The sequence below is a fragment of the Equus asinus genome, chromosome 27, assembly GCF_041296235.1.
Source record: "Equus asinus isolate D_3611 breed Donkey chromosome 27, EquAss-T2T_v2, whole genome shotgun sequence".
Classification (NCBI taxonomy): Eukaryota; Metazoa; Chordata; class Mammalia; order Perissodactyla; family Equidae; genus Equus; species Equus asinus.
Window position 1 is genome coordinate 15,354,158 of NC_091816.1, and position 12,693 is coordinate 15,366,850.

Below are 12,693 nucleotides of genomic sequence, written 5' to 3' on the forward strand. Positions count from 1 at the left end.
AGTATCCTCAGAAAATTAAGAATAGAACTACATACAATCCAGCTATTCCACTGCTGAGTATTTATCCAAAGAACTTGAAAACAAAAATGCATAAAGATCCATGCATCCCTATGTTCATCGCAGCATTAGTCACAATAGCCAAGGCTTCGGAGCAACCTAGGCACTCATCAAGGGATGAATGGATAAAGAAGATGTGGTATATATACACAATGGAATACTACTCAGCCATAAGAAATGATGAAATCCAGCCATTTGTGACAACATGGATGGACCTTGAGGGTATTATGCTAAGTGAAATAAGTCAGAAGGAGAGAGTAAAATACCATATGATCTCACTCATAAGTAGAAGATAAAAACAATGACAAACACATAGCAACAGAGACTGGATTGATGGTTACCAGAGGCGAAGGGGGAAGGGAGGAGGGTGAAAGGGGTAATTAGGCACATGTGTGTGGTGATGGATTATAATTAGTCTTTGGGTGGTGAACATGATATAATAATCTACACAGAATTGAAAATATATTATGATGTACACCTGAAAGTTATATGTTATAATACAACGTTACTGCTATAAAAATTAAAATTAAAGAAAAAAAGAAAAAGAAACAATAAAATAAACTATTTGATGATGCAGCTCAACCAGTGCTTAGGTGAAAATTTACATCATTGCAGCAAATGTTTATATTAGAAAGGAGGAAAGGTCTCAAACCAAAGATGTAAGTTTTCAGCTTAAGAAATTAGAAAAAGAAAAGCAAATTAAACCTGCAGCAAGCAGGAGTAAGAAAATGACAAAGGTAAGACCAAAAAGCAATGAAATTGGAAATTGAAAAACAGTACTAAAAATCAAAGCAAACACAATCTCATTCTTTGAAAAGAATGATAAAATTGATAAACTTATAGCCAGATTGCAAAAAAAGAAAAAAAGAGAGAATACACAAACTACCAATGTCAAGAATGGAAAAAAAAGGAGCATGACTACAGATCCTACAGACATTGGAAGAAGGGTAAAGAAATATTACAAACAACTCCATGCCCACAAATCAACAACTTAGATGAAATGAACAAATTCCTTGAAAGATGCAAACTGCCAAAGTTTACTCAAGTATAAATAAATAATCTGAGTAGTCCTATATTTATTAAAGAAATAGAACATGTAGTTAAAATCTTCCAGCAAAGAAAACTCCAGGTTCAGAGGGCATCTGTGGAAAATTCTACCAAACATTTAAGGCAGAAATAAAAAGTAAAATTAAAGGCTAAATAACCTTCAGTTGTGTGGATATGCCACATTTTGTTCATCCATTCATCAGTCGATGGCCATTTGGGTTGTTCCTATTCTTTAGCTTCAATACGAACAATGCTGCTATGAATATTTGTGTACAAGTTTTTGTGTAAACATAAGTTTTGAATTCTTTTAGGTATATAGCTAAGAGTGGAATTGGTGGATCATATAGGATCTCTATATTTAACCTTATGAGGAACTTCTAGACTCTTTTCCAAAGTAATTGCACCATTTTGCTTTCTCAGCAGCAGTGTATAAGAGTTCCAATTTCTCCACATTCTCATCAACAGTTGCTATTTTCTGATTTTTTAATTACAGCTATCCTAGTGGGTGTGAAGTGGTATCTCACTGTGGTTTTGATTTGTATTTTCCTGATAACTAAGGGTGTTGAGCATCTTTTTATATGCTTAGAGGCCAACTGTATATCTTCTTTGGAGAAATGACTATTCAAATCCTTTGCCCATTTTTAACTGAGTTATTTTCCTTTTTTACTGTTGAGTTGTAAGAATTCTCTGTATAGGGGCCGGCCTGGTGGCGCAGCGGTTAAGTGTGCACGTTCCGCTTCTCGGCAGCCCAGGGTTTGCCAGTTCGAATCCCAGGTGCAGACATGGCACCGCTTGGCACGCCATGCTGTGGTAGGCGTCCCACGTATAAAGTAGAGGAAGATGGGCATGGATGTTAGCTCAGGGCCAGTCTTCCTCAGCAAAAAAGAAGAGGACTGGCAGTAGTTAGCTCAGGGCTAATCTTCCTCAAAAAAAAAAAAAGAATTCTCTCTATATTCTGGACACTAGACCCTTGTCAGTTATATGATTTAAAAATATTTTCTCCCATTCTGTGGGTTTTCCTTTCACTTTCTCAATAGTGTTCTTTGACACACACCAGTTTTTAATTTTGATGAATTCCAACTTACCTATTTTTCCTTTGATTGCTTGTACTTCTAGTTTTACATCTAAGAAATGGTTACCTAGTTCAAGAGCATAAATATTTACACCTGTGTTTTCTTCCAAGAGCTTTAGAATTTTTGCTCTTTCATTTGGACTTTTGATCCATTTTGAGTTAGTTTTTGTATATAGTGTGAGCCCAAGTTTATTCTTTTGTATGTGGATATACAATCGTTTCATCACCATTTGCTGAAAAAGATTATTCTTTCCCATTGAACAGTATTGAACCCTTGTTGAAAATCAATTGACCATAGGTGTTTGGGTTTAATTCTGGACCCTCAGTTCTATTCTATTTATCTATATGCCTATTCTTATCTCAGGATCACCCAGTTTTACTTACTGTGCTTTGTAGTAAGTTTCAAAATCAGGAAGTGTGAGTCCTCCAACTTTGTCCCTTTTCTATGATTGTTTTAGCATTTCCATTAATTTTAGGCTCTCTTTGTCTAATTCTGCAGAAAATGGGTATCTGTATTCATAAGGAATATTGGTCTTTAGTTTTCTTGGGTTATCTTTGTTCAATTTTGGTATTAGGGAATAAAAGTTGATTTTTAAGAAACCTATGAAATAGAAGAAAATTGTGACAATATTCTGACATGAATTTAATATTATTAGAGCAGCATTTGAAGAGATTAAAAAACACTTCAAATCAAAACATTAAAAATCAGAATTAACCTTATTTATGATATAAAGGAAAAGAAAATTGTCTTAGAAATGAAGACTTCATCACATGATGCTCAAAGAAGAATAGATTTAAGTTAACATACAGTAAAGGACTTTGGGGCGGATAATGAAAACAGCCTGGAGAATGAAAAGAAAATCAAGAAAGAGGTAAAAAGGATGAGAGAAAGTGACAGTCATAGAAGATAGGGAAAGAAAAGCCAATAGAAGAGAATTAAAGAATTATTTTTAAAAATTATATTCAAGAGAATGTTTTCAGAAATAAAAGGCCTGCATCTACACATTAAAAGGGTCCACCATGTACCTAGGAAAACTGAACTATAATGTTCAACTCTGAGGCTTGGCCAAGCAAACAATTAGACTTGAAAGATTTTTGGTTTTTTGCTGAGGTATGCTTTTTGGTGAGGAAGATTGGCCCTGAGCTAACATCTGTTGCCAATCTTCCTCTTTTTTTCTCCCCGAAGCCCCAGTCCATAGTTGTATATGCTAGTTGTAGGTCATTCTAGTTCTTCTGTGTGGGATGCCACCACAGCATGGCTTGATGAGCGGTGCTAGGTCTGTGTCCAGGATACGAACCAGTGAACCCTGGGCCGCCAAAATGAAGCATGCAAACTTAACTACTACGCCATGGGGCTGGCCCCTGAAAGATTTTTTTTTAACTGGGGCCTCCAAAAAGACAAGAAATTACAAGGGTTGGTGAGGATGTGGAGAAAAGGGAACCTGTGTGCACTGTTAGTGGGAATGTAAAGTGATGCAACCATTATGGAAAACCATACGGAGCTTCCCCCCAAAACTAAAAATAACATACTATATGATCCAGCAATTTCACTTCTTGGTTTTCATCTGAAGAAAACAAAAACACTAATTCAAAGAGATATATGCACCCCTATGTTCACTGTAGCATTATTTACAATAGCCATAACATGGAAACAGCCTAATTGTCCACCAACAGATAAATGAATAAAGAAAATGTGCATATATATATATACATTTATATATATATATATATAATGGAATATTATTCAGCCATAAAAACAAATGAAATCTTGCCATTTGCAACTACATGGATGGAACTCAAGGGGCATTATACTAAGTGAAATAAGTCAGACAGAGAAAGACAAATACTGTATCATCTCACTTATATATGGAATCTAAAAAAAAACAAGTTCATAGATACGGGAAACAGACTGGTGGTTGCCAGAGGCAGGGATTGTGGGTGGGCCAAATGGATGAAGGGTGTCAAAAGGTACAAATTCCCCATTATAAAATAAACAGGTCATGGGGATGTAACGTACAGCATGGTGACTACAGTTAATAATATTGTATTGTCGACTACAGTTAATAATATTGTATTGTCTATTTGCAAGTTGCTAAAAGAGTACTTAGTTCTCATCACAAGCAAAAAACCCTGTAATTAAGTATGGTGACGCATGCTAACTAGACTTACTATGGTGATCATTTCACAAGATAGATACAGTCACATGCCACATAATGATGTTTGGGTCAACGATGAACCACATATATGATGGTGGTGCCACAGGATTAGTACCATATAGCCTAGGTGTGTAGTAGGCTAGACCATCTAGGTTTGTGTAGGTACCCTCTATGATGTTCACACAATGACAAAATTGCCTAATGATGCATTTCTCAGAACTTACACCCGTTGTTAAGCAACATATAACTATATACAAATATCATTATGTTGTACACCTGAAACTAATACAATGTTATAAGCCAATTATACCTTAATAAAAATTTTTTAAAAAAGAAATCTTTTATATCTATGAAGATATATGTATATATACCATTTAAAAAAAGAGGGGCCTCCAGATAAAAATCTAGGTCACAGAACAAAAGAACAAAAATCAGATTGGCATTAGACTCAGCAGCGACATACATATATATGCACCTAGCATGGTGTCTGGTACTCAGGAGGGGCTCAATTAATGGCAACTCTTGCATCCCGAGAGACCTGGTTTATTGCACGACTATTTTCACTTGCCGCTTACCACCCTGTGTGGGGGTTGCGCATTTGAGTAGAAGAGGTAATTTATAGGTCTGTTCTAACTCCATATTCTTTGGAACCAAAGATATGTTTTTCTTTCACTCCCTGGCTTGCATAAGGAATTCTTAAAACCTTTCGCCTTGCCATTTTGTTTTCTTCTATTGTCCTCGCTTAGACGTGTTCTAGCATGTTATGCTGTTCAACCACGACTTGTTCTGTAGGTTGTTCCATCCCTATTTCTTCACCTTCGCATTCAATTTGTCGGTGATGGTAAAATTCAATTCAGGAACCCCACACGGACACCCCTCGCTCCCTCCCTCCCACTCTCCTTTCCTCTGCCTTTTGGAAGTGTCTGATCTGTTTCGCTTCCTTGGACTACCTTGACCAATTCCAGTGACATTGGTTTATAATTCAATCAAGTGGATTAATGTTTGGGAATCATTCATTAAGTACTCAGCAATAAAGGCATTTCAAATAATACAGAAGATAAATGTGGGGCACATAGGCATATGAGATTTTCCTGATTCAAATGTTATATATCATTGTTCTGCTACTTTTTGTTGTTGTTGTTTTTTGCTGCAGAAGATTCACCAGGAGCTAACATTTGTGCCAATCTTCCTCTCTTTTTTAGTATGTGGGCTGCCAGCACAGCATGGCTGCTAACAGAGCAGTGTAGATCTGCGCCCAGGAACTGATCCCAGGCCGCCGAAGCGGAGGAGCTGAACTTAATGGCTGGGCCACTCAAGTTGGCCCCGTTTTTATTTTGCTTTAATTTGGATCTCTGCTAGTTGAACCTACATGGAGGGATAAGAACATCCTACAGTAAGAGATTGGGTCAAGGAGTATGAACATTTTAATAATCCTTGACACATATACTGTAAGATTACTTTCTAAAAAGATGGTTAGCAATTTACACTGCTCCCAGAAATATAGGGCTGAGCCCAACTTGGCCATCTCACAATCTTGGCGAGGTGGTTGAAGACAAGTTCTAATTTCACAGCTGAAAACGCACCCCCCGCCCTTGTGTAGAGTCTGCTATGTCAGAGGCAAGCCAATCATTTCCATCCCCTTCACACATGGACCTCTTTGATCTTTCCTAACTTGATGCGGCAGTAAGGTGGAGCCAGACTGTCTCGAATCAGTCAGTTCCACCACATTAGCTGTGTCATCTTTTGACAAATGACTTAACTACCGAGTGTCACAGTTTTCTCATCTGTACAAGAAGAGTATCTACTTGACAGGATTTTTCTGAGGATTAAATGTGGCACTTACCACATTTGGAAATTCAGCCTATATCCTTTTCAATATCCTATTGTAACAACAACAAAAATCTTTCAGGATACATTGAATTTTGGTGAAGAGCCAAAAGCTATTTGGAGGCAGGTCTGCAAGAGAGCTCGTTTATTAAGCCAGGTCATAAATGTGTTCTCTACAAAAAATGTTTAACATTTTTAAATGTTGGCCTTTAAACATTGGCTTCGGAAGAAATTTCCTATCATTGGGCCAGTTATCTCATTGCAGATCAATACCAGGCAACTGAGTTATTGCAATTTTGCTTGTCCTCAGTCCATCTGTGTAAGTTTGCCTGATTGTTTCCCTTTAAATGGATGAATTTGGTCCCTAAGAAAGCAAGTAGATTATTTTACTAGTCTTGAGCTCTGGGGAAATTACTTGCACTATTTGTTTCTTCTCTTCTACTCTCCTTAAGAAACTTCTATTAGATGGACGTTACGACTTTATCCTCCATGTCCCCATTTTTCCCTCATACTCTATTGATCTCGGCATTGCATTCTGGAAAACGCCCCAACTCAACCCTCCACCTCACTCGTTCATTTTTTTGTCTGCATCCATTCTTCTGTTTAGCTCATCTACTTAGTTTATTTTTATGATTCATTCCCCGACTCAGCAAACTTTTATTGAATGCTTCCATGGTCCCAGGGACCCTTTGAGGAACACTGTTTCCACTCCTGTATCTTTTTTGGAATGCACATCCTCAAACCTAAGGATATTGAGTTTGTTGTCTGAGTGTTTTTCCTCAAATTCTATGATTTGCTTGTTTACTCATCTCTGTCATTTGGGATCCCTGTTCCTTCTTGTGGGGTTGCTGACTCAGTCCCTGGTAGCGTGCCTCTGTTGACTGTGGAACTCTAGAACTCACTGCCACGTGAGTAGCTTGATGTCTGTGGAGGAGAGCTCTCATCCCATTGGGGACGTGAAGCTGGTTAAGGTTTTGTGGGTCTTCTCTGGGCCAGTGCCCACGTTCAGTGCTTTGGTGTGAGAACAGCTGCTGTTGCTGCCTGCTGCCCGGCCCAAGTTGGGGAGAGGGCCAAATGATCCAGCTACGCAGCCTCAAGGAATCTTCTTGGGTCTTCCAAGGCTCTCCTAGTTTGGGGCTCCCATGTAGTCCTCTACTTCTGTAAGTCTATGCTCTCCTCTGGTCTTCCATATTGGACCCCGTTTCCATAGCTCAGAAATTCCTAAAAAGCATTGGTCAACTCATGGACTTTTGGTTTCACGCCATTAGATTTCACTTTCTTTACTGTCATTTTTTTGGCTTGGGGGAAGAAGGGAAGGCAAAGGTATTTGCTCAGTCTAACCATCTTTATCCAATTTTCCTTCTTACTTGGCATTTATTTCAGTTCTGTTCAGTGACGAGCCTAGGTCTTGGAGATTAAATCTGTCTAAAGTGCTAGATACCACTCATAGTCCTCAGGAAAGGGATTATGTCTATAATTCAGCTATTATCTCCAAGAAGTGCTTAGGCAAAGTGCAAGTGTTATGGAGTTCAGAATCCCAGCTGAGTGGAGTCATCCAAGTGGGACCTTGAAGAACAGAAAGAATTGGACGTGTAGAGACAGGTGTGTAAGAGCAACAACTAGCTACTTTGGCTTGAAATGTTGAATTCATGACAGAACTTAGTCACTTAAAGTGATGAGGGGAAAAAATCTGTCAGATTTGCTTTTTTTTCTTTTTATAAACCATAGAAAAGTGCAGTAGGAAAAGAATTTACAGAGATTTTTAAAAAATCTACAGACAGAAAAACTATAAGAGATCATTTATAACAAAATTAGGGTCAAACCATAAAACCCCTGAATTATCCAGAATTCCTGTTTCTGTGTGTAGATATATAGAGACCACTTAATGACCATGTGTGTGTGTGCATGCACACATGTGCATACATATCACAGATGTGGATTCAGCACCAGTAACTTCTACGGCCATCTGATACATATTTTGACAACTATATAGGTAAATTCTTCATTTATACTACCCAGACACTATTTAACAGGCATTTAATAGTTTTTTATTACAAGAAAGTTTAATCTAACACTTCAGAAACTAGTGACAAGGTACCTAGGGGGAATGTTTTCTGCAGAACTGATTCTCAGACAGCATAATTACAGGGGCAAACGCTGGTCCTCCAGGCAGTCTTTTCCGAATGCATTTAAAAACATTCAACATTAAAAGTGATTTATTTATATTTGGAAAATCTTCGCTGGGAAACTGGGGACTGAAATGGTCAAGGCTGCTTAACCAAGAGGAGTCCCAATTGGGGGTACCGTGTATGTAAGAGTTTTATCTTTATCCTAAAGGGACTTGGGGTTTTTTTAATATATATATACATTTTTCCTTTTTCTCCCCAAAGCCCCCCGGTACATAGTTGTATATTCTTCGTTGTGGGTCCTTCTAGTTGTGGCACGTGGGATGCTGCCTCAGCGTGGTTTGATGAGCAGTGCCATGTCCGCGCCCAGGATTCGAACCAACGAAACACTGGGCCGCCTGCAGCGGAGGGCGCGGACTTAACCACTCGGCCACGGGGCCAGCCCCGGGACTTGGGGTTTTTAAAAGGATGAAAATAGTTCTTAGAGCACAGTTCTAGGGCCTAAAGCCTCCTTAAGACACTGCATTGTTTGGTCAAAAAAATGACCAAAAATGTATTTTGAAAGCTATAGCTTGTCTCATGGCACAAAACAGATAAGCAAAACTCATCCGTTCTTACTGCATGTGGTTTGATTCCCCCACCGATCTTATTTTGACACTGACCTAAAATGTAAGAAAAAAATTCTTATGAATTTAGCTTTTATTGAAAATTAAATAAGCAAAAGCAAAATTTTTAAGAAACTTTTACAAATTACGTACATAAAAGAAAGTTACTAGGGACAGTCACAAGTTTGCAACAAATAATTACAAAAGTATCTAGGGCAGCATGAATATTAACCATGTCACACCATGGCGATCTAACTGTGATATGAATAAGGCATAACTAACATCGGCACCGAGACCAGAATTAAAAAAGAAAACATACTTTAAAAGCTTAGTTCTACGTTAGGCTTCTTCTCTTCCCCCAGATCCTTAATGAGTTTATACTACGTAATCTGTTTAAACAAACACATCCTGTCAAACTATAAATTACATAGATGGGCAGTTAATGTGAAAAGCCCCCTAAGATATACAAACTAACTGGTACTGAATTGAGCGCTCCATTTACCTTTATGTACAATTAAATGTAAACCATTTTTTCACAGTTTTAATTGTTTTATGAATAGATGCACAGTACCATGTCAGGTTTGCAATTGTTCCTGAAAACTGGCTCTAGGTTCTGCATCCAGTGCCTGTCGGCCACCAGGATGCAAATATTTACATAAATAAGAAACTGTGTCATAGTCAATGGTCAAGACAGTTCAGCAAGAGCAGTATTCCAACAGAGAGTGATACTCAACATCATAGTTTACATACTTGTGCAAATATAAGCATTAGGACAGATAAATCTGAGGCAAATTCAATTTGCAAAAACTTGTATCGCTACTGTTGTAAACGTGGGCAATAAATGACCCTCGGTAAGTTCTGCTCTCTATGGCTTTTTTTTTCTTTTAAAATTTTAAAGCCAGAGAAAATGCACACGCACGACCCACACGCACGCGCACACACACGCCCCACACACATACACAGAGTTCTCATTTCATTATAGTATATGGTACATAGTGCAACTCCATCACAATGCAGAGGTTTAACACACAGTCAGTGCGTGTTTTTCTGTGCAAGTTCTTAGTGGTCTCAGTCCTAGTTGAAGGTATTCATTTGCAGAACCACATGAATCAGGAGGTTGGAGGAAAAAAAACACAACAGAACAGTTTCATTACATTTCTCAAACCAGCACTGGGTGTGCAAAGGCAGCGGACAACCTGGCTGTCCACACAGCCAGGTTAGGGCAACTTCAAGGGAGGATCCAAGCAGTTAGTTATTTAGATTGGTCTCTAGAAAAATAGGTCAGTATATGCTGTATCTTTGTCAATCGTTCTTTCAAAGACTTCATCGACAAAACCGACAGCTGATAGCGGGGATCTACGGGCAGGACAGCAAGGAGCCACCAGCACCACGCAGGTCCGTTAGGGGTCGCCTAAAAATAATCAACATTTTATAGTATTAATAAGACAAAGATTGATGTCATAACAACAATAACAAACCGCCAACAAGCCAGTCTCGATCGCGCACTTCACTGTGTCAGGTCCTATCTCAAATTCTTTTAACGATCATGGAACGAAGGCTATTATTATGCCCATATAAAATGGGGAAACTCAAGCTCAGAAATGTAATGCGAATTGTTTAAGATCTCTCAGCTCGTAAGTGGCAGGGCCAAGATTCGAATCCAGACTTGACTCCACAGCCAACACTCTTTCCTTAAAGCAGGGTTTCTCAACCTAAGGATTTGGGGCCAGATAATTCTTTGTTGTGGGGACTGTTCTGTGTAGCACATTCAGCAGCATCTCTGACCTGTATCTACCAGCTGCCAGGAGCACCTCCCCAGCTGCGACAGTCAAAAATGTCTCCAGACATTGCCAAATGTCCCATGGGGGCAAAATTGTCCCTAGTTGAGAACTGTTTTCTTAAAATATATATTTAAAACATTAAGCTAATTGATATTTTAAAATTTCTTCAAAGAACTGTGGGATCCTAGGAAAGATAAAAAAAATAAAGGTCTCAGCTTCTACTTTCATTTGAGAAATGTAAGTATCTCCAGCAAAGAAGTCCATCTGATGTTGTAAGCGCTGACTATTCGCCATTGAAAGAACCAGGAATTTATATAAAAGAATTTTTAAGCCACCTTTAGTACACATTGATTGCTTTTTATTGAACCCGAAACAAGAAGTTTCAGAAGGACAAAAGGAGCTATGATGACATCAGTGTTGATCTCCATAAGCTCCTTCTAGAATCCAACTAGAGTTCTCTATTTGCGTACTGTCTGTTCTCAATTCAGCATCACCACCTCCCTCAGCATTTCAGATGTCAGAAACTACATTTCCCAGAATCCCCTCCCCCATATGGTTCCAGGTTAGACTTGGCCAATCAGAGGCACTCCTGTGAGATGTGGAAGTTGGAAGAGAGGAAGCCACTCTTCTCTGGAGACTGTTGCTGAGTGTGGGCAGATGTGAGATTTGCAGAGACTTTCCAGAGAATTCTTGAAAACCACTCGCTGCCCTGCTGCAGACGGAGATACTGGTGGGGATTTCCCTGGGACTCCTAAGAATGAGAGCAGCGTCCCACAAGTTCTTGAGCAGCACCGTGCTTCCCTGTGCCTGGTGGAGGTTTGTGGCTGTGGGGCGATTCCCTGACCCCCACTGAGGATGACCCTGATCGTCAGTCCTCCGGCTCCCCCAATGGCTGGGTCAACTCTACATCCTACAGTAAACCCTTCGCTCCTGGAATATATGGAGTGGCTGCTTTTGTGTTCTGACCCAATCCTGACTTGCACAATATGACTAAGAAAGCAGTGGACCAGGCCTGTGTAATTAAAGGTGAGTGTGGCAAAGTCGATGGGAAAGTAGTGTTGAATTTTTCTATACGTTGGTTTGTTAAGATTTAAAATTTACTTGCTCAATTTTGCACTTATCAAAAGCTATTTCTATCAAGTTCAATGGGATTTAGTTACCCAAGATAAAACCAACATGTGGCAACTGGTAATATGTGAGACACAGAATGAGTACTCAATTTGGAGATGGTCTGATGTTGAAATTTCAAGTTCAGCTGAGGAATTCAGTTGGGATTCAGGTAGACTCAGGCCAACCTTTGAAAACCGGAATGAGAGGCGGTGTGCATCCCAGTCGGATCTATTCTCTCTCCGTCTTCATGGATCTATTTACAGCCATTCCTTTATGAGATCTATTACCTTCTGACCACAAACATTTTATTCAATTCAAAATGCTTATGCCTAAAAGTAAGTGCTTTGCTGAGTCTAGAACCAGATTTTCCAGGATGGACACTCTTGTTCTTCTTCATTTTTTGGGGGGAGGGGTGAGGAAGATTGGCCTGAGCTAACATCTGTGCCAATCTTCCTCTATTTTACGTGGGACGCCACCACAATGTGGCTTGACGAGCAGTGCAAGGTCCATGCCAGGGATCCGAACCCACAAACCCTGGCCCACCAAAGCAGAGTGTGAGAACTTCACCACCACACCACCAGGCCGGCCTCTGGGACCCTTCTTTGAGGCCTCTTGCAGTGCCCACTGCACAGAGCTCCTTGCACAGAAGGTGCCGGCTGTACGTGAACAGCTGTAACGTACGTGTACGTTACACGTAAGCGTAAAGGTAAACCCTAAGTTCCTGAGCAAGACCGTAAGAGCAAAAGAACAACAGTTTCAACAAGGAGTGATGTAGTAAACATCACGAGACAAAAATGGATTTAAGTGGCAGGGTAAAAGTTGGAGATAAAAGGAGAAACGAGAAAAGATTTTTACAAGTATAGAAAATGATTTATCTTTCCACTGTCAAAGAATAATAGCAAAGGCTGACGG

At 39.4% G+C, this 12,693-nt stretch overlaps 1 protein-coding gene across 2 annotated transcripts in view; it reads right to left on the bottom strand.

Moving 5' to 3' along the window:
- Positions 1 to 8,966: 8,966 nt before the first annotated feature.
- The window catches only part of LONRF1 (LON peptidase N-terminal domain and ring finger 1), a 32,023-nt gene continuing 28,296 nt past the window's right edge, over positions 8,967 to 12,693 (bottom strand). For both annotated transcript variants that reach the window (XM_044760469.2, XM_044760468.2), the window contains exon 12: positions 8,967 to 10,301. In XM_044760469.2, the coding sequence (XP_044616404.1) occupies positions 10,143 to 10,301 (159 nt within the window). In that variant the 3' untranslated portion in view covers positions 8,967 to 10,142. The remainder of the gene's footprint in view (positions 10,302 to 12,693) is intronic.